Raw genomic sequence first — 22834 nt, 5'->3', positions numbered from 1 at the left:
GGTGTTATTAAGATACCCTGAAGTAAAACAGAATATAACCTAATGTAATTACTTTGGGGGAAATATAACATAATACTTTAGGGGGAGGAATAATGGGGAGTTCCAACAGTTTTAATAAAAGGGCTTGAGAAGTTCTTGCTTGGCCACTTTCAGACAGACCTAAGTTCCTCTGCACTGGAACCAAACATCCAGCTAAATATGTATGCACTGTACTCAACCAAATAAACAAATAAACACCTAGTGTGATATATACCCTGTCAGCAGGGTTTTCTGTATGTTTTTCTCTAGAGATATTTAGGGTCTTTTCCTGAGATATTTAAGACATCTTAGGGCAACGGCTCACTGATGCTGAACACCAAATGGGTACTACATTCATTATAGCATCACATCTGACAGAAATAAAAGTTGGACAAAGATCAGGATAACTAATGTTTTGTATCATTCAAAGAATAATTTCAGTAGGCATGAGAAGGTATAGGATTTGGCACACAGCAGTGCAATGGGCAAAACACTTGCAAGTATCACTTATCACTCTCAGTGTATAAGTTATTCCCTTCTACTGTGAAAGCAACTGAAGTGACAAATCCTGAAAACTTTTCCTTGTCCATGCTGTATGCAAACCTTAAAACATCATCATAACACAGCATTTAGAAAATATATATTTTTTATTTTTTATTTGTTGTTATTACTGCAACATTCAGGTCATGCCATAAACCAGGTTCCCAATACATTGACCACCTACACTGTGTAGAATAACAGTCCTTGCCTGAAAAGACTGACAACATAATTATATAAATTCATGGAAAAAAACAGGTCCACGAAAGCTACAAGTCCTGCCTACAGTCAGTAAGAGAAGCTGTAGCAGAAGCTGCTGGAGAATTCCAGAACAAAATCTGACATCACTGGTGTCAGTTGCAAAACTCACGCTACCTTCAATGAAACTGGGATTGAAAATATGTTTCTGCTTCATAGCCCTTTGCTCAGATGACTTAAACCTGGCATTTCATAAATTTTCATATTTCTGCTCCTTGTACTTTTGCACCAAATACATTTTTCCTGTAACTTTTGTTTATGAACTGATATTCTAGTGAGAATATAATTAGGATATAACCGCGTGCAATTCTATTAATCTCTGTCCAAAATTTCACTGATTAAAGTAAGAAATCTTTCACAAGGATACATGCAAAATTTACACTGCAAGGTTGCTTTTTTTTTTTCACAATATATCCTGCTTTGAAATGCTATATCAATGCTTATTGTCCTTTATTCTGCAATTCTATTGGTGTATTTAACAAGGTTTTGCTTTCAGATTTAAGTTTCTTCTTTAAAATAAAGAGAATTAGTGCACATGGGAAATAGGATACTCCACGTAATATTGCTGGCAGGCCAAGGTAGAGCCACCTGAAACAGAAGATTAGCTTTATTAAACACATGCATTCATGTGAAAATAGCAAAATTAATCAACATACATTCTTTTGTGATAATTGCCCAGCTGCTTTAAAGCTGGTCCTCTGATCCTCTTGGATCTCACAGAAGATGAAAGAGTATGTCAGAGGCAGTGAACTGTCTATTTACATCACCCAACTTCAGGAAAATAATTTAACAAGCAAAGTTAGCTGCCTGGTTCCTTTATGGATTGCTCTCTAGGAGAAAGAGAGAGAGCCCTGAAAAGGGCAGCTTGGACCACCTGAGTAAAACTTCAGGATATTCATATGTTAGCATTCTTCCATAACCAATCTCTACACAGCATTACAAGGAATCAGTCTGAGGCTGTTAGTTCAACAAGATTTTTCTTCAAGATTCCTAGAGTGTTTCCTGAAGGACTAAAAAAGGGCATGAAACACAGTATTTTGGACCAAATTCCATCTTGGGTAACTATATCCTACCTAAATTTCTCCTATAATTTAATTCAAATACTATTTCAACCCTTACCTTTTTAAATATACAGTATAGACCGCCATTAAATAGCTGTTATTTTTCCCACGAGGGCTTTTAATTTATTTATTTTTATCAGAATTTAGTGTTTTTAGGTCTGTTCTTATGAAAGATTGTAAGTGAAAGTAATTATGGTGCCAGAACATTTCTGGTCAAAGGATGTTACAGCATCTGTGGCAAAGGTCACACATGGCAAATAAAGCCAATGTCAAAAAAAAAAGTGTTGTGTCAAATTTCTAACAAAGGAACAGTTTGCCTACTAGAAAAAGATGAAGAGCATACAATGGTATTTATATGCATTTAGTAATATAGCAAGGAGGAGAAATTAATATAAAGTAGAAAATATACCTGTATGTGACAACGTTATACATCCTACATGCTCCTTCTCCACCACAAGTCATAGTACCCCACTTCAAGCATGTGGTATCTACCAAAGCTCCAAAATAAATGGGAGATGGAATTCCAGCTAAAAGGGATATTAGCAATGTTTTTGTGAATAACATATTTTTTTCTGATTAGCAGATACACTACAGAACCTATGTTGTTTCTCACCTACTTTTCTGTCCTGTACTCTTTCAGCACGAACCATGTTTTCTATATTCCTGATGTTCCCTCTTCTTCCTTATCTACCTACCTTCAACAAAAGATTTTATTTCCAGTTGCATGTTTACAATATATACGTTACAATATGGACTGTGATTCCTAGCAAAACTCAACATTTTCTTCTATGAGTGGCAGTAACTGTTGTTTTCAGTGAACAGAACAAGAGCAAAGAAATATAAGATGACTTTGAGATGAGTGCCAGATGTAGTCAGCCTATTCCCCAATATAAATAAATGACAAATGAAAGCTGTTCTAATTTGCAATGCTGCATAGATCCATAATAAATAAATAAATAAATAAATATTTTTTCCTGTTCGTGGGCACTCCACAGAAGTAGAATTTTGTGCCATGCTCTTATGGGCCCTGGTGTGATCCGTATCTAACTCTACATCAGATCTAACTATTCTTCTAAGGTGTATTAGAACTTTTCTTACCAAATACTCTCGAAGCTAGTTCATGGATACCCACTCCAAATGACTTTTCTTCAGGTTTTAGAGACCTGTATGGTACATTGAACACTGATTAACAGAGGTGACATTAATAACAAATATTTACCTTTGCTTTTTTCAACGAAAACCTTCATCACATTAGGCCCAAACCACTCTAATTAGTTATCCTCATTAGATGACATTTACTGAAATTCCTTAACTTGGACTGTCAAATCACAAAAGGAAAAGCTATTGTCCCAGTATCTTGGGCTGAGGCTAGTACAAAGTGTAAGAAGGTAGTTCTGGCTTAATCAGCACCATGATGATGTGGTCAATAAAGAAATAAGTATTACACACCCCTCAGTATCTCAGTGTGTTTTCTCAGTTTCTCAGTTAATTCAGGATACAGCTGATAGCCAGAAGCAACACCAGTTTATAGAACTGATTAAATTTAGCATGACACTAAACCTTAACGCAGCACAGAAGTGATGTAAGAGCTTTCTTTTCTTCCTCCGTTTATACACAAACTAACGTATTTTTTAATTCCTGTAAGTATCTGACCTAAGAATAAAAAGTCAGTAGGTTTCCTAACATAAGGACATTTTACTGTACCTTATTAAGACCATGTACCCAGGCATGGCTGCTAAGGAAAAAATGAAGCTGCAGACTAATTGCAGTATTAAAAAGTAATGAAGCATCTTGTCACAGCTTTCTCCTCTGTCACACTGGCCCAGAATTGCAGAGGCATTTTGATATGAAAACTCTGAGGCTGCTACACAGGTACAATTTTCAAATACCTGCCAAAAGAGTGTTTTAATCACACAGACTTGTCAAAACTCACACACGGAGCATGAAATTCACACTTTTAGCACCTAGCTCCCTCTCTTTGGCACCTGAGTGTTACATACATTCAGCACTGCACTGTGGGCTCTCAACCAGTCTGGCAGGCCCAGGTCCACCCATCATCTGGTATGGTATGTAGGGTTAGAAACTAGGAGGGAGCTATGTTCTATAATACCTAGCTATTTGTTTAAATCTATAGGAGAAGAGATGATTAAATCCATGCTATAGAATTTCATTTTGAGTGAAATGTTCTTGTGCACTCAAGTTTCCAACTTGCAATATCTTGAAAATAACTTCTCGCACTATTTTGAGTATTTAAGATTGTTTCAATTATAAGAAGAAAATGAGGCTTCTTCATTATATTCTTTAAACTTGACCTAATTTTCATATTCAGTTTGGAATTTCTTATGCCACTCAATGAATTTTTCCAACTATTTATCACATTACAAATCCAATTAAATGTACGTGTATGGATATTTATTTCCCTATATTGATATGGCTATTTCACACTTCCTCTATTTCCTAGCTACAGCACAATAGAAAGTATGCTTTACCACACTTTTTCCAGTTCCTCTTGAGGCTTTACACCCAGCAAGACAAGGTGACACATAAGTGATTCCATTCTTTCCACAAACCGGGTCCCAGATTTTAAGTGCGCAATCACAGTCCCTGTTGCAGCCAGCAAGTACAGTACTTTCTGCATATGAAACTTGTTCTATTCTGAAATATGTTTAGAAAATGTTTATTCATTTATTTCAGAAATGAAATAACTCCAGTAACCCTTTGAAATGCTTAATATTCTATTCTAGCTCAAGGGTTGATCCAGGATCCTACTTGCTCCTATCCTGGACTCTGACTGCAGCACCATGCCTTTCTATCTTTCCATATTATGTTATGTTATGTTATGTTATGTTATATGTTATATCATATCTCATATTATATTATATTATTATATCATAACATATCAAACATTATATCATATTACATTACACTATATTATGTTATCTATTTACAGGTAGGTATGCATACCCGACAGCATTTTTCTCATCTGTGGTATGCATGTTCTTGATTATCCATAAGAGTTATATATAAGCGCATGTGCATTTTCCAGACACATGCCACCATGATTAATGGCAGGCTTCAAATCAAGAAACTGTAGATAAAATATCTTCTGATAACTTGATAGAAATCAAATTTCAGTAAACCCGCTTAAATTAAAAAAAGATTTTTGTCCCTCTGTAGTCCTGAAACTGCATTCATGGAATCATAGCATCATAGAAACATTAAGGTTGGAAAAGACCTTCAAGGTCATTTGGTCCAACCGTCCCCCTACCACCAATGTCACCCACTAAACCATGTCCCTAAGCAGCAGGCCCAACCTTTCCTTGAACACCCCTAGGGACTGTGACGCCACCACCTCCCTGAGCAACCCGTTCCAATGCCTGACTGCTCTTTCTGAGAAGAAATGTCTCCTAATTTCCAACCTGAACCTCCCCTGGTGCAACTTGAGGTCATTCCCTCTAGTCCTATCACTAGTTATCTGTGAGAAGAGGCAGACCAGTGGCTCCCCACACCTTTCTTTCAAGTAGTTGCAGAGAGCAATAAGGTCTCCCCTGAACCACCTCTTCTCCAGACTAAACAACCCCAGTTCCTTCATTCATATATGCCTGATTTGATCAACTTCTTATTTTTACCTGCTGTATAATTGAGTGTATAATTATATTAGTCAAATTATTAATATGGATGTGGAATTGTATGAGTCTTGATGTGGATATCTTTTTCAATACACTGTACTGTTTAAAACAGGAACAACAGAAGGTAGACCTACTGTTTCATACAATTAAAGTCTTGATAACTTAGATAACGAAACTAAAATGTATCTATTTTTGTTTTGAAAAACTGTGGAGTTCCTGGCTAATTCTTGACAAGAAAGATCATTCCAGGTTGCACCTTAAAGAACTTACCCTTCATAGGAAACTGTTAGGCCAGCAACTGGTGAAGTGTCACAGACAGTCCAATAGGCAGCAAAGTAGAGAAGGTATTCCAGTAAAGATACCCAAAATGCTATGTGCGCAGCGTGATAGATATTTATCTTGAATTTCTTCATGAATAGGCCTCCAAAAAAATACCCAACACATATAACTGGTAAGTTGTAAACACCTATTTAAACAAGTTAAATGTCCATGTTAAAAAAAAGAAGAAGAACATCAAAGCTACTCATAAGTGAAGACTGGGTTTGGCAAAGATTCACACAGTGCCCATGACTGAATAATAAAACAGCCAGCAATGGTGCTCTACTAGTTCACTTGAACATCCAGAACATCTGAAGTCAACAGCAGCTGTGAACTGCTTGGAGAACTGGAGGGTTGGACTGAAATGATTCAATAGAAAATTGCAGTCTACAGTTGCAATCTAGTTCCAGCACACACACACATCACACACACACATACACACAAACCAGGGTTTCAGTACAGACTGCCTAGCTAAGAGAGAAACACAAGAGGAAGACATGCACACCTAGGACCACGTCACGGAAAGAAGGAACAGACATCAAGTTTTGGTATGAGATTACTGAATGTACTCTCACTCTTCTTTGCTGTTTGATACTTTATAAAGCAAAAGGTGACTGAAAGACATTCAGGAACTAGTTTTACAGAATGTTGATTCTGTCACTGTCCCTGACTGTTGGTGGACACGGACAGTGTGAGGGAAGGGGAAGACTATTGAATGTGACAGGAGCCTCCAAAAGTACCGTATATTTCAATACAGAAAGCAGCCTGTCTGGAAAAAAAAAAAAAAAAAAAAAAAAAACAAGCAAGCAAACAAACACACAACAACAGCAACAGCAACAAAAACAACGACAAACAAAAAACAAACAAACAGAAAAACAGTGCAATGTCAGTGCAACAAAGAAAGGATGTATGATAGTTTTATGCCGTTGGATGAACAGCTTCAAAATACTGGTAACAGGATAATAGTAATACTCATAAGATCTGGGACATTCTGTGTTGCATGGTTTAAAGAAATGTTATGGTTAGTGTGAAAGACTACCACTGAGTTAAGGAACAGAAGTATGTTCTGGGACACAGATATCCCAGAACTACAGTTCTGGGATATTTGCCTTGTACTCCAACTACTTGTCATTAATATTTGCAAATGTACAACACCTCATTCTCACTCATCAAAAAAAAGACAAGCTGATAAAGAGACATAAAAAGACAGATATTTGGTCAGTGTTTTCTTTCCATGGAGTTCTGTATATGAAAGAGGATTTTATGGTTTCAGAAGGCCCAAGATCAATATCGGAAGAGTGGAGATAATAGAAAGTGTTGAAGATCGCTGGCAATTTTATCTATTCATACATTCAACCCATCTGTGTCTTAAGAGTGCTAGCAGTGTTATTTACATGCACATGAAATCTACTCTCTACTTTATATTTTTAAATCAAGCTAATATAAATATTGATCCCCCACACACTCTTGGTGTAAATTAACATAATCTCTTTGAGATGAGTGGTGCAAGTTTGACATCAGCTGAACTTTCTGGGCCAGTTCAAAGATGGGAAGGGGATTATTAAATTCTGCACAGAAAATTAGAAAGTCCTTAACAGAAAATGCAGGATTATTTATAATTGTTTTGTAGTGTGGAATCTGTAGAAGCATTTTACCTTAACATGTATATGCGCGCATGTACACATGAACATATATATATATATAAATACAGGTAGAACAGAATGAAGCAAACGTACCGATTAAAAAGATGGCATCTGATGCAGATTTTCCAAATTGTTGTTCCAGATATTTAGGCATGAAGGATACCATGCCATTGAAGGCGCTGAACTGTAGCACAGTTATGCATATAAATAACATATAAACTGGGTTGCGAAACAAAGCTTTGAGGAATGGGATGAAATCTGGAATGAAATAATGTAATGAGTTAGTGTAATGCTTTATTAAATGAATCATCCATTGCTCAGTGTCCCTGAAGGGGAAAGAAGGGAACAAGTGTGGTCCCTAACTGGATCAGGCTAATTCTTGTGCTTTGCCAGACACCACAGGTCAAAGATTACTTGCTTAGTCCAGGCTACCCCAACATGTTCTTCTACACAGAGATAACCTCACTCAATTCACACACACATACACACTCACACACATGAGGCTGCCGCTTATAAAAATCACAGTAATAATTTGATAGTAAATGTTTCAGGAAACATTTTAGCTGTTCAGTGACTGAACTTTGCACTTAAAGATTTGCAGCTGCAGCTACTTCCTCACCATTCCTACTCCTTTCTACCTCACCCTATGCGACAAAGTATTGACCAAAATCCCTTTCCTGCACCTGCCAGGCAAAGAGAGTACAAAGGGGAAGATGTGCAAACACACCAGACACCTGTGACTACATGCCACAGAGATGGGATTTGGTTATTGCTACTGTTAGCAATGGGAAAGAAAATGCCCAAAGAGTGAATTGATTGCAGTTATTCTCACTATACACTCAAAGTCTGCATCTTCCAGTCTTCAGCCAAGTAAAATTCTGAGAAGCTAATTTACACAGGTCTTATCTCTGAGCAATGCCTATTAAGTTAGGATCTGAACCATTAGAAAAAGAACCAAAAACAATTACAATTTCTCTTTGTCTAACATTCTCTATTAATTAATGTGATGAGCTACTGTCAAGAAACTGCAGAAAAACGTAAACTTCTGTAAAACAATGCTCATACTTCATTGAAAGCAGGCACCATTTAGTGCTAATATGTATCTTCCAGAGACAGGGAAACATCTTAGTAGAAGCGGATCTGTATGCAAGACTTTCAAATAATGGGTCAAATATCTGAGACACTATGAATAGGCTGTCTTATTTATATATGCCATGCAGTGCATAATCAGAGCTTTCTGAATAAGAAATTAATTTGAACTATAAATGACTTTTTTCCAGCCTGAAATGACAAGACTTCTTAATTCAGGATATTCAGGGAGAGCGGACATTCATTTCAATGCAGGTAAGGAAATGATGGTTAAAAGAGGCTCTGAAAGGACTCAGGAGTACTAGGGATCCACAGTCTGAGCTAAGACTCAGTTTTCCTCACCAAAACAGTATTTTATTCATGGATTCGTTTGAGGCTATATGGCAGTATAGAAATAAGCTGTGCTTATCAAAACAAAGCTGCAATATTAGCCAAGATCTGAGTACTCACTTTGTGTATGATGAATATTCAGGACAGCTTTAAACACCATGGAGAGGTAGATAGTACTTAGTACTTACTTTCTGAAAATGAAGATCTTGTCAAGGGGCCCTGGACTGGTCATACAGAATCATAAGAGTACTCTGAAGAAAGTAACCTTTGACTTTTTTTATATAATTTATAAACTTATGTTTCAACTAGAGCATACAGACACACACACACACACGCAAAGTAAGATAAAAAATAGCTTCCTACAGGTATAGCTTCCCAGGTATATAGATCTGAAAAAAAACATAGATGTGAATGTTGCAAATAGCAACATCAATAAATGTAAGTCAAACAGATCCTTGTTCAATGGGCATTAAATGTTTATGAGTTACTTAAGCATCTGACTATTCCCTTTGGGTCTTTAAGTTGGACTCAAGAAGTGCACGAGATGTGCTGGTTTTCTGCTTTTCTGCACAGTGAATGTGAGGTATAAGCAACTCGTCCAAAGCTCACTAAAGTAAAGTATTCTTAACGAGATTTCAGTGCATTAATCTTCTGTAAGGAAGAAAAGCTTCAGATCTACATACACCTGAAATGCAGGAGGGAGAAAGGGATGAAATCAGATCCTGAATCTATGAAATTAGCTTTCTGCCTCTGCGAAAAGCCATTCTAAATCCTTGCCCAAATTCTTTGTACTACAGAGAGTAGAAAACTAGAGCGTGCATTTCATGCCTTGGACCCACTTGTATTACAGAAAAATACACCTTAAGGACAAAACTAAGAAGGAAATAAAATATAACTTACTTTTAGCAATTTCATACATGGTCTCTTTGGCTTCCTTTTTTTCATTTTCTTGCAATAGTACTACCCTCTTTTTACACGTCTCCTCAGGTTCATTGGTTTCTCCTTCCTTCACAAGTGACTTGGGCAAAAACCAAAAAGGTACTCCTGCAAGAAGATTCAGTGCTGCACAAATCAAAATTCCCAGCCACCATGCTCCAACCCAGCGGGTATCAGTAGCTGTTATAGTTATATCCCCTAAAATAAACGAACAAACAAATGGCGTCTCATGTTAGTTCAGAAACATTTTTTGCTGTCATTGTGTGTTTTCCTAGTCATCTCTGACATGCAATTTATTAAAAGGATTTTAAAGATTCTTAAAATGAATCTGATAGAAGAGAACAAATATTCTCCAGGCTTCTTTCTTAATACTGCTAATTTTTCTGGTAAATTTCAGCGTTTTGTGTTAAATTAAGTCTAACCCTTTCCTATGTTAATCCAGATGATAGAATCATTCATCAAATAATTTATATGTAGGTTCATTTATGTATGTCTGAACTCAGGCCTTTTATTGGGTTAAATATTATGCACAGATTTTCCATTCTAAAAGAAACAACAAGCAAACAAAAATGAATATTCATAATAGCAAAGAAATGCATTTTAGTGCTGGTTAATACACAATTATGCCTACCAATTTACATAAAAAAGATTTTATATATCCAGTACCTGGATCTACTGATTCCAGATCAACAAACAGTTCTGCACAGAATGATGCCAACAAGAAACCAATGAAGGGGCCAATTATTGTTGCTGTATGTAGACAACCTAGAATATGAAAAGGAGAAAATACACAAAATCAGAACCCAGACATAATTATTTTCTTGAAATTGTTATAAAAGGTTAGGATAGCTTTACTGAATAGACATTTATGGCTAAAAATGGCTTCATTTCAACAAATTCACCTCAACAAATAGTTAAATTACAAGTTCTACACTATCATTATTTCAATAAGGCAGTAGCTCCTTTCTTCTCTCTTCATCACTTTTGTTAATTTTCATGTTAGTTTTTAATTTTCATGTTAGTTTGGTTAGCATGATATGCTAGATTTACCCAGGTAGAAAGGTGAATTCTCCGTTTTGGCAAAATCCTCCAAATATGAAATGCCTAAAGGCATGATGGGAGTTTCACCCATTCCTCGCACTATGTTTCCAACCATAACAAATATCCACAGCAAGGACCCAGACTCCTTTACACACTCTGCAAATAGAATAAGAAGCCAGAATTAATGTTTTAGTTCTAACTACTAATTATGTTCTAGAGATGAAGACAAAGAATTGACTAACAGCTTAAACTTTGATGGGTATATCTGTCTTACAAAATATGGAAATAAATTATTGCAAAGGCTCCAGAACTGAAAGAAGCTGTTGCACTTGCCAGAGCAGAATTTAAATCCCTTCCCTCTCTATTCCACACCTTGTCCTACCACCTGAGAGCCTAATCACTGCATAAGCTAGGTCCTTTCCTGTGCTCATTTCCCTCATCAAAACTGCTGTTGTCAGGGGAGATAAAACAGCCAAACAATCAAAATGAAGATCCACAGCAATGTATCTGACCAGCCTGCTGAATCTATCTGGGGATCTAGCTCTCATTCTTCATGTTTGTCCTCCTGCATAACTCAGTAGTGTGTTGCACCACAGTCATTTTTGTCCCACATCAGGAGATGAGAGATCTTGGTTGTTTTCTTTCTCTCCCTAAACTTGGATTTCTTCATCCCATACAGTTTTCTTAAGATTCCACTGTCTTCCATGGTCCACTTTGTCACACTGATACTTGTCAGTGCCAATTTGCTGATAAAGAAAAGCAGATTTTGTTAACAGTAACTGATGACTTTCTAAATGAAAGCATCTCTGATTAGAGACCAAGTCTGTACTGATATCAGATTGCTGTCAGCAAACATGGGTGAAGCAATCCACATGCAAGTGTGGTCAAATTCAAACCAGTTTTTGCATTGTAAAGGAGATGGGCTTGTATATATGAACATCACAGTTTTGTTTGTCCAAAAACTAACAGGGAAACAGCTAAGTCAACCAAGCATAGCTATAGACATGAGGACCTATGATTTCAAGGGTCTACATAGGCAGTGAATGGCTGTATAATTTAGAAAAAATGCTTTACCTATCTATACTTTATTTTGTGCATTTATAAAATGAAGAAAACTTGATATTTTATATATTTTATATTTTCAAATTTTCATTTGAAATCTTCAAATGAAAAATTAATACCAAGTACTATTAGGCATACCCTTTTCTTAACTTTCCCTTGTGAAGATGGAAAAATTTATGCCTGAAGTGACATGCAGTCTTGGAACGCTTGGAGGCCACATCCAAGTGGAGACAGAAAGCAACAGTACAATATCACCATGGTTTGATGTCACTGGGTACATACAATATTACAGCAGTGGGATTCTGCTTCAGCACACATTGATGGAACACAAAATATAACAATGAACTGTGAGATTCATTTCACCTAACTTTTGCCATCTACCAATCACTTAAGCCTCCAACAGTCAGTAGGTTCATCCAGGAAGTAATCTGACCCAACCTACAATAGAGAGCATGAATGTCCTTACAGCAAGGGACACTGTCTGCAAAGACTCTGTAGTCTCCTTTGATGAATTATCAAGGGAGTCTAGAAAGACAGTTCAGACTAAAGGCTTCCTTTTGAGGAAGATTAATCCCATCCTCAACGTGAGGATTTTGTGCATGATTATTTAATTGTTGTCTCTGACTCTTCTGACTTCAGACTAGTTACTTTTATAATATATTATTTCATATACTATTGCTAGTGCACAGACATGTTTCAGTCTCCCAGATAAGTTTCAGTATAGGTTATGTTATTTTCTCTTTTCTTTAAAGAGACATGGGAGCTAATTTTTTTTGCTTTATCTCTGTTTCTCATTCTTTCATTCCTCCTGTGGTACAGCAAAATATATACATATGGAAAGAGAGAGATAATCATAGAATCGTAGCATATCCTGAGTTGGAAGGGACCGACAACGATCATCGAGTCCAACTCCTGGGTCCACACAGGATCACCCAAAAATCAGACCCTATGTCTGTGATTGTTGTCCAAACACTTCCTGAACTCTGGCAGGCTCGGTGCTGTGACCACTGCCCTGGGGAGCCTGTCCCAGTGCCTGACCATACTCTCAGTGAAGAACCTTTTCCTAACATCCAGGCTGAACCTCCCTGATGCAGCTTCATGCCATGCCCTCAGGTCCTATCTCTGATCACCAGAGAGAAGAGATCAGCACCTTCCCCCTCCTCCTCATGAGGAAGCTGTAAGTTGTGATGAGGTCTTCCCTCAGTCTCCTCTTCTCTAGACTGAACAAACCAAGTGGCTTTAGCTGCTCCTCACGTCTTTCCCTTTCCTTTATGCTCTTTTTATACTGTGGTGCCCAAAACTGCACACAGTACTTGAGGTGATGATGCACCGGCATGGAGTAGAGTTGAACAATCACTTCCCTTGACTGGCCAGTAATGCTGTGCTTGATGCACCCTAGGATATGTAAATTTCCTGACCTCTAGTTTTTATGCCTGTAAATGTACCAATCAAAAGTAGAACCCTGGAAAAAAATGCTAATAAAAAATTTTATTTACTTAAACACTATAAAAAGTGAGGAAAAAGTAATAGTATACATGGGAAGAGTCATACCTGTTGACGGTTCTTCTGTAGGTAAAGAGAACAGGCTTTGATTAACAAAGCACAGAGGCATGACTGAAGAATTCTCCAATGGTGAAATGCTGCTTTCAATATGATACCTGTTTGAATCAAAGTAAAACATGTACAGATTAAGAGCAAATATATCAGAACAACCTCATAAATCTGTTCTTCAGTAATGAAGCTACCTTAAAGAAGGTGTGCAGCTATAGCAAGAAGGAAATTCACTTCAAAAGTTAACTCAGCATTTGTAACAGACCAAAGTAGGAAGAAAAGAATTGTAGCAAGGGACCAACACAGTGTTGGGATAGGTATATAGTATCTACCATAACTGTGTAACAGATGCTTCAGGAGTTGATGAAATACCCCAGTGAAGCCCCTCATATCATCTTCTCTCATATTCTTCTTACATTCTAGTCCAATTTACACCTTGATCAGAGGGTACCACCAAGACTGTCAGAGCCAGAGCCATACCACATTGGACATAACAAGATTAGAGGATTTTTTTCCTCAAAAAAAAAAAATCCTCACTGATTAGAATACAGACAAACCTAAATTATTATTTTGTTAAGCCAAGCAAAAATAGTGAAAAAGTGGTTAAAGAATCACTATGGTCTGTAAAGGCCTTGCCAACACAGCAATCAGATATGATCTGTCATCCAGGCTCCAGACCAAAGACACTGAAAAATCCATCTAAAAATCATCTTGTATTGCCCCTACAAGCAGATAAGATGTAGTAGCATAATGTGACAGTATCACAGACCACTGTTTCTTAAGAAAGTCTATGCAAGAGGCAGCACAAGAAGAAAGGCAAGGCACAGCAAGGCAAGACAAGGAAAGGTGCCCTGCACAGGAGTGACTGTCCTTGGGAATGATTACTGACTTTTGAAGCTATCTCATAAGCAAAACAAAACAAGCTGCTGTACAACTGTCTTACCATACTCATGTTCAGCAATATCTCTTTCATTAAGCAATCCTATTCCAGTGGGAGGCAATGGAATTAAGGCATGTAAGGATCACAGAACTGCTGTGAGCTAACCAAATATGGTCGTTTCACACTAATGTCTAGCTAATCTCCACCATGCCACTCTCTCACTCCACCTCCTCAAAAGCACAGTGAGAGAAAATATGATGATAAAATAACTCATGGGTTGAGATTAGGACAGGTAGATAAATCACCAATTACGTCTTAAGCAAAACAGACTCAGCATAGGAAGATTAATTTATTGCCTATTACTAGCAGACTAAAGCAGTCAGAACTAAAAGCAAACTAAAACACCTTCCTCTCCACCCATCCTCTTTCACTTCCTCCCCTGACTAGCACAGGGGAATGTGGAGTGGAGGCTGCAGTCAGTCCCTAACACTTCCTCTCCACCACTCCTTCATGGTCACTCTCTGCCCCTGCTCCATGTGGGGTCCCTCCGACGGGATGTCATCCTTCCCAAACTGAGCCTGTGTGGGCTTTCCACAGGCAGCAGCTCTTCAAGAACTGCTGCAACATGAGTCCATACCACAGGATCCATCCATCAGGAGCAAACTGCTCCAGCATGGGTCCCCCACAGGTGGCAACTCCCCCCAGACCCCCTGCTCCTGCGTGGGCTCCTCTCCACAGGCTGCAGCTCCAGCCTGGGTCCTGCTCCTGTGGGGGCTCTCCATGGGCCACAGCCTCCTCCAGGCCATATCCACCTGCTCCACCGCGGGCTCCTCCACGGGCTGCAGTGTGGAGATCTGCTCCATGTGGGACCCATGGGCTGCAGGGGGACAGCCTGCTCCACCAGGGGCCTCTCCACAGGCCACAGGGAACTTCTGCTCCGTGCTTGGAGCACCTCCTGTCCTCCTTCTGCACTGACCTTGGGGGATGCAGGGCTGGTTCTCTACATTTTCTCAATCTTCTCTCCCAGCTGCTGTTGTGCAGCCCCCCTACTACCAGAACCTTGCCACATAGGCCCAATATGCCAAAACACGCACCTTCCAATTAGGAAATGAGGAAGTGATATCAAAAGACATCCAAATGACAGAACTGTGCAGCCCAAAGCAATTATTCTGGGTCTGTGAAGCTTTCCTCCAAAGTAACTCACAAATGCTATTAGCAGCAAGTTACCTGCAAAACGAACATGAATCGTGTTTACAAACCAAGGCAACATTTTACATTTTGAAGTCCAATGCAATTTTGTTTGTATCTTGTTAGCTCAACATCGGTTACTTCTCTTCTCTTGTAAAAACTGTAACTAGGCAGGGAACTGGCTAAGCAATGCAGTAATTCCTTTCTAATTGTTGTTTTCTTCTGGAAGAGTTACATCACATGTAATACATAAGAATATAATAAAATATAATATATAATATAAAATATATATAATATATAATATAAAATATAATATATAATATAAAATATAAGAATACATAACACATAAGAATAGAAGACAGTATGAAAAAGAAATTGTGGTAGAAGAGGAAACTTTTGACTGCACCTATGTAGAGAAGAAATTTCTCACCACTTTACATAAAGACAAGACCCAGAGCTACAGCATAATAGTTGCTTTGGGAAGATATTCTCCTAGGATCTCTATTTTGCAACGTGTGGAAAATGTTGATAAACATGAGATGAATACCAAGAAAAGAGTTAGATTTATTATATTTATTAAATTTATTAAATTGATATTTCAGTAATAGTTAAAGAGGAATAAAAACAATAGATTTTGTATCTAGTCCTATTTAAAAATACAAATGAGCTAAAAAAACTTCCCTACTTTCACTTCAGAATCAGTTGATTTGCTATACTCGTTACTGTTGTGCAGCTAAGAGAAGACTCAAGCCTCATGTTAGGAATCAGATCCCATAACAGTAACAGTTTACTAATTGTACAACTACTCATTTTATGACTTTTTTTTTATCAAAAGAACTAAACCATGTATATGACTGGTGAGCATAATGCTCTGAAAGAAGATAGAATCTTCTTTTTGTGTGTATGATTGCTAGAGAGACTTCATCGAACCAGTAACTTAAATGACACTTAAAGACATACACTTGTACAGTTCTCATAATTAATCTATCTCTGGCACATGCATAGATTTTTAATCATTTTAAATATTAATACGATTATTCACGGTTACTTTTACATCTTTGGAGATAAGAATGCCACAATTTGCTATAGAAAAGTGTGTATGAAAGGATAATTTATTTAAAATATTACCCTTTTACATACCACATCAATAATCTTGGCTATTTAATGTTTCTTAAAGTCTCCTTCATATCAAAAGCAATAATATATTCTGGGTATACAGTCTTTTTTTGATTCTATGATTCATGCTGCAGCATGGTGTCATGAATAGCTCCTTCTACTTGTACATACCGATATAGAAGACCAGGGAAGGGGATGAAAAGAGCCTTGCCTCTCCTACACACATCTTCTGAGGGTCTCTACTTATATGGATCTGACGCTATAAAGTCTTTTGTTTGGCTTTTGTGGCAACAGCAAGACATTACCTGTCATTCGGCAGTAAAGCTTACTGATAGGAAGGGCACTAACAGTAGAACTGGAAACTTTCTTTACAGTTCTACAGGTATGAAAACTTAAAATACTCATGAGTTTGAGTAAGGAAACAATCCACTCCAACCAACTTTGAGGCCGCTGATTAAAATAACTGTAAAAGTGCTAATATGACCTTATATTCTAACTGAGTTGACAAAATCATTCTATTTTGTTAGTTGATTAAAAAGCTTATAATATATTTCTGTTTTGTTAGTTGTTCTGTCATATTGTAAGAGAGTGCAAAAATTAGCTGAACCAGCCTTTAATCCTAACCATCCTCAATTAAGTTGTCCTGTTAGTTTCCAAGACACTAAATATATAAGTACCAGCAGAGACAGTAGAACAAAGTTGGTCATTTTGCTGTCACAAACAGCAATTGGCAGATTAATACAGACAGGAGAGCCACTAATACATGCTCAGCCAACATTTTAAAATTTCAAGGAATAACAAATAATAAAACGATTGATTACCAATTTCAAAGCTTCCATTAATGATCCCCACTAAAGAAGCTGGAATATTAAATTGTTTCTCTATCTGTGTGTACATGCTGTTCATATAAGCACCAGACATTGTTTTACCAACAAATGCAAGTGATAGCGCCAGCAGAAATACCTAGGAAGGAAAGAGAAGAATACGTGAAGAATTCAAAATTATATATTTAGGAATTTACAATGTTGTTTACCCACCAAAAGTGTGCTTCTGGGTTAAACAATTTAATAGTCCCAATACTCTGACATGTGAATAGAATGTAAATAGAAATGTTCAAATCCCATCAGCTATCTTTGTACACAGACTTATGGCTTCATTAAACCAAAAAAATGAGGAAAGATTTTGTTCTTCACATGCTCCGAGTCACCAACATTGCCTTCAGAAACCTTAAACCCCACTTCCCCGGTCAAGACAGGTACAGCACAACCTCTCCCACCGTGTGCCTGCTGCAAGGTTGCCATCTGCAGGACTGCACAACGTCTGCAGCCAGAAGGAAAAAGACGGGTGTGCTGGGTGCAAGGATCTTCACACTCTTTGCTCATCTGAATGACAGAATTCTCGCAGGATTAAGATCGTTGCCTTTGATAGAATTATTTGGTTGAGTAGCTGCTATCCTTTCTCAGTAGAGGTCATGAGACCATTTCAAACATAAACAGTAAATAATGTGTTCTCTTTTTTACAGTAACCTGGTAGTAATTGACAGTGGGGAAAAAAAAGAATATATGCAGTAGTATTCAAGTCCTTTTAACTTAAGGGTTATTCATAAGCATTATTTATGAAATAAAATCAATAGTATTTTTAAATGCATCTACTGCAAATGCTAAAAAGCATCAGTAATGTATTTGAGCTTTGACTTCCTATTAAAACAAGCTATTTTATATCTTTTTATAGAGCTTCTTGACTACTAAAATAGTGTGGGATATATCAACAGCCAATTTTTACTTCCATGTCACAACTGGCTCATTTCACGGGTTTATAAAGGAATAGGGGGATTACAGAAAGTAAAGCCTAGAGGCATTACAGAAGATCAGGGGTGGAGATTCAAAGCAGCAGTCAAGCATCACACAACATAAAGTTCAGGGACATAAAAAGCAACATATGTTTGGTTACAAATTTTCTTGACCTCAATGGTTAAGGCATTACAGATAAGGAAAGAAGCAGACTGTTCATTCTTTTAGTCTAGATTTTAACTCCTACTGAATGACTGTAAGTGCAAACAATTTTGGTTGCATTCATAAAAAATTGCTAAAATGTTTCTGTACCTTAAGCCTGGAAATACCGCAGAATTTGTCCTCTGCATGTGGTTTCTCAGCTTCTTTCATGTTGGCTTTTTGAAGTGATTGCAATATCTGAAACTGTCTAATGATACCTTTACAGTGTTGAAAAAGACAAAAGAAAAACAGAAAAAAATTTGTACCATGTTTGCAAAAGAAATCCAATTCCTTCTAAGATATTTAATATTTGAGCATCTTCCTTAAATAATTACAAAATGGATTCTAACAAAACTGGATTCCAACAAAACCTACAAGCCTATGTACATTTTTTTCTAATTGAGAAAATTTGACATACAATTATCAAGAACATAACAGCTAGTTTTTTCTCATCAGGTGGTATCTCTCAAGGGTGTCAGCAGTATAGTCTCATCACTGTCCCACTGCTGGTAGTGAGGAACTCAGCAGGATGAGACCTGAAGGAAGGTAAAAGTACACAGAAAGCACTGAGACAGATGCATGAGACTGGATAAAAATGGTGAAAAAAAAAGCATTCATTCTCTGGTCATAGGCCAACCTCTACATAAAGATGGATAAAAGACACATTCGGAAGGCAAGCTAGTTTGTAACTGTCTGTAATACTGCTTTTCAGTCTTCTTCACAAGCATTTGGCACTGCCCGCTGTGGGAGGTGGAACTGCAAAGACCTACCTATATATCTGACTGACATATACTTGTCTCTATGGTCTTCATTACTATGCCTGTCCTTGCCACCACAAAAGGACATTTAATTCTGTTCTGTATGTTCTTTTGAGCCACCCCTTCTTCCACTGGCATCAATGTAACCGTAAATTTTAATAGAAATCACATTATAGCCTAGTTTCTTGGCATTAAAATTAGAAATAGAAAAAAATAAAACCAAAACCACCAGACCAGCTTAAGTTCTGAACAAAACAAACCAGACTCCATTCCGCTTTCCCTCTCAACATATGCAAAAAAAATTCCTTCTTTGTCTGAATACTTCTAGTTGTCTCCATCTCAGCTGGGTGGTTAGAGATTCTGGTACTGCTAAGCCACCTGCTTTCTCACACATTTTATATATTTCCCTAAAAAATATTTAAAGAAGAAGACATATATTCTAGGGACTTGAAACATACTGACCTGTAAAAGCCCCTACGCATCTGTGGCTTACCATGCAGAAGAGTTAAATAGAGAGAAAGAACATCAGTTTAAGAACTCTGAGGACTACCATGAAGTCTTCATTAAATCCGGTTATTCAATACAGTTCCCTGCTGCCTGATGGAGTAAGCCTAAGAAAACCAGGGCAAGTCAGAGCCCTACCTTACAGCCTGGATGGATACAGGTACATTTCCCCCTTTTCGTCACCCTTTTCAAAGTGCTATCTTGTGGCACTTGCTCTTCTCAGTGTTTCCCACTTCATGGAGCCATGGCTGGGAAGCAAGCTATTCTTGACAAGCCGGCCAAAAGGACTGAATTGCCCTTTCACGTTCTTCAGCCCAACACCCTCCCAGTCAATCTCTTCACACACTGATTTCTACAACAATGTTAATCCTCTCAAATGCATTTCTTCATTAACTCGATTCCTGGCAAAATCATGGGCATTAACTCTTTCTATAGCCACCCCCACATTTTCAGTCTCTAAAAGAGGAATGCATTATCATAACATTCCTGAAAATAATAAATTTAAACTTAAGTGTAGTTGGTCAGCAGCTTGGACAAATGACTCGGATCTATAAATAGATTGCATTTCTGCTTTGTTTAAGGATGTGTAGTCATGCTGTGTTCAACCATCAGTATTAAAATGCACTTACACAATTTTGCACTTTCTCTGCGATTTGGCATAAGATCTCATATCCCAAGGAGTCTTTTATGCCTTGGATTAATATTAATATGCATTATAAAGATTGTAGTCCATTTGGCATGCCAAAAGGTGAGTAGCAGAACAAAGAATGCAACCCCCTATACTTGTCCTTTTCTGCTCTTTGGAGTTAGCAATAGGATTCTGTCCCTTACTGTACCAGACCCTACATTTCTCTAATGCATACAAGGAACACCATCTGGCTATACAGGTTTGGATTCTGGTGCTAAAGTTACTGCTTCTGAGTTACTCCCTTTCCTTGGGGCATCAGAAACATCACACTACTCCTCATATGATTACAGATGACAGAATGGGAATATTTGCTTTTACTATTATCTCCCTTCAAAGCATAAATTATTGCAGAAAATATATATATATATATCAATCCATTTTTGACTGGGAATATGATTAAGACTGTGAACTGAATAACAACATAGACAGAATTATGAATTCCAGCTATGTTCCTGAGGTTGCTTTCTCCTCAAAACATTTTTGTGGTAACACTTGGTTAAACAGAACTGATGAATCATAGAATCATTAGGGTTGGAAAAGACCTTCAAGATCATCGGGTCCAACCATTACCCTACTACCAACGTCACCCACTAAACCATGTCCCTAAGCAGCAGGCCCAACCTTTCCTTGAACACGCCCAGGGATGGTGACTCCACCACCTCCCTGGGCAACCCGTTCCAATACCTGACTACTCTTTCTGAGAAGAAATGTCTCCTAATTTCCAACCTGAACCTCCCCTGGTGCAACTTGAGGTCATTCCCTCTAGTCCTATCACTAGTTATCTGTGAGAAGAGGCAGACCAGTGGCTCCCCACAACTTCCTTTCAGGCAGTTGTAGAGAGCAATAAAGAAACACAGACTTATAGCCTATCAAAGAGATGTAGGTGTGTAAATTGTCCAGTTCAGGTGTGTCTACACCACACTTTAAAACCAGTTTAAAGCTCAGACTACAATTTCAATTACTAAAGCTGAACCAATAGTGTTCTCCCTCCCTTCTCCTATCTACGTGCTCTCTTCTGTGCATTCCTGATGCTTTTTTTTTTTCTTTTTTTTTTTCCTGGACTCTTCTGTAAACCACTAACGCATTAAATAGACAAAAATCTAACACAGCAAAAAACTGCTTTTCACACAGTGAACTTATTTGTCTCACTAAGCGGCTAAACGTGTCAGACCTACATAAGGAAAAGAGCAGGAAGAAAGTGGAACCAAGAACATGAGAAGAGAGGAGAAACTGAGGGTGAAAGCAGAGTAGGAAAGGATGAAGAGTGCCCATCAGAGCACCAGTGATATAGAATCATAGAATCATAGAATCATAGAATTATAGAATCATAGAATCATAGAATCATAGAATGGCTTGAGTTCGAAGGGACCTCAAAGATCACCCAGTTCCAACCCCCCTGCCACAGGCGGGGACACCTCCCACTAGATCAGGTTGTTCAGGGCTTCATCAGGTGATATGTTATGTCACCTTGGGTGATACGTTATGTCATCTCAAATATTTGTGGGACAATGGTCTCAAGCCCTAACCTAAGCTGCTCAGGCCAGCCCTGAACACAGCTTGCCTCCTAGAATCAGCACAGTTGTAAGGAAATTATGTCCTTTGTTGAACATCCATCAGTATCTCTTCAGCCAACAGCAAGATGAGAGGCAGCTTATGCTACAAGGATATTCAAGATCTTATTCCTTCCACTTCTGGTCTAAGTTTGGAATGCATTTATGGCAGGCTAAGCAGTTAGTTTGCAGAAATGCCACAACAATTTACACAGTGCATAAAGAGCTAAAGAGTGCAATGTGGACAGTTTAGGTACAGGCTACAGTTATGAACTAGGTGTATGAAGGACTGATGTAATTTAAGCTAAAAAAAAAAAAGAAAAAAAATATATATATCCTGTATGGATCAGAGCAGGCATATTCTGTGTGGCTGACAACAGCAAACATGCTACTCCTGAGAGACGTGTGTTTGGACCTCTCTGTCCTACACATATCCATAAATAAGTTAAAGTTTTAAACCACAAATAACCTTACTAAATAAACAAAAAGTAGAACAAAAGATATGCAAATATCTGGATTTAAAGTTCTAGGAAGCAATATTCTGCAAATTGCCTTCCCTGAGTCCCAAGGGAACATCCTATTTCCAGTTTAAAATGCATCTTCCATTTGGCTCAGTTTAGTCATATGATTAAACTGGTAAGTCCATGTTTTGTTTACAAACAGGATTAAAAGTCACAAGGTAACTA

At 37.8% G+C, this 22834-nt stretch overlaps 1 protein-coding gene across 1 annotated transcript; it reads right to left on the bottom strand.

Annotated features, from left to right (window-relative positions):
- Positions 1 to 958: 958 nt before the first annotated feature.
- SLCO1A2 (solute carrier organic anion transporter family member 1A2) lies at positions 959 to 18819 on the bottom strand. Its single transcript, XM_035540510.2, has 14 exons — positions 18760 to 18819; positions 17479 to 17620; positions 15448 to 15580; positions 13474 to 13580; positions 10870 to 11016; positions 10486 to 10584; positions 9784 to 10017; positions 7558 to 7722; positions 5774 to 5969; positions 4364 to 4529; positions 3579 to 3763; positions 2973 to 3037; positions 2284 to 2401; positions 959 to 1401 (listed from the first exon to the last, which is right to left on the bottom strand). The coding sequence occupies exons 1-14, from the start codon at positions 18817 to 18819 to the stop codon at positions 1254 to 1256; spliced, it is 1965 nt and encodes a 654-aa protein (XP_035396403.1). The 3' UTR covers positions 959 to 1253.
- Between the last annotated feature and the right edge of the window lie 4015 nt (positions 18820 to 22834).

This window comes from Cygnus atratus, chromosome 1 (genome assembly GCF_013377495.2).
Source record: "Cygnus atratus isolate AKBS03 ecotype Queensland, Australia chromosome 1, CAtr_DNAZoo_HiC_assembly, whole genome shotgun sequence".
NCBI lineage: Eukaryota > Metazoa > Chordata > Aves > Anseriformes > Anatidae > Cygnus > Cygnus atratus.
Note: the sequence above shows the minus strand (reverse complement) of the source record. Positions and strands in the feature narration are given on the sequence as shown.

What these genes read in the sequence shown, in the direction of transcription:
- SLCO1A2 (XM_035540510.2), bottom strand. Translation starts at nt 18,819, where the DNA reads ATGAAAGAAGCTGAGAAACCACATGCAGAGGACAAATTCTGCGGTATT. An exon ending in GCGGTATTTCCAGGCTTAAG is followed by an intron (nt 17,621 to 18,759) that starts GTACAGAAACAT and finishes TTTCCTTCCTAG; the next exon opens with GTATTTCTGCTGGCGCTATC. An exon ending in TCTGGAATCAGTAGATCCAG is followed by an intron (nt 10,018 to 10,485) that starts GTACTGGATATA and finishes CGTTTATTTTAG; the next exon opens with GGGATATAACTATAACAGCT.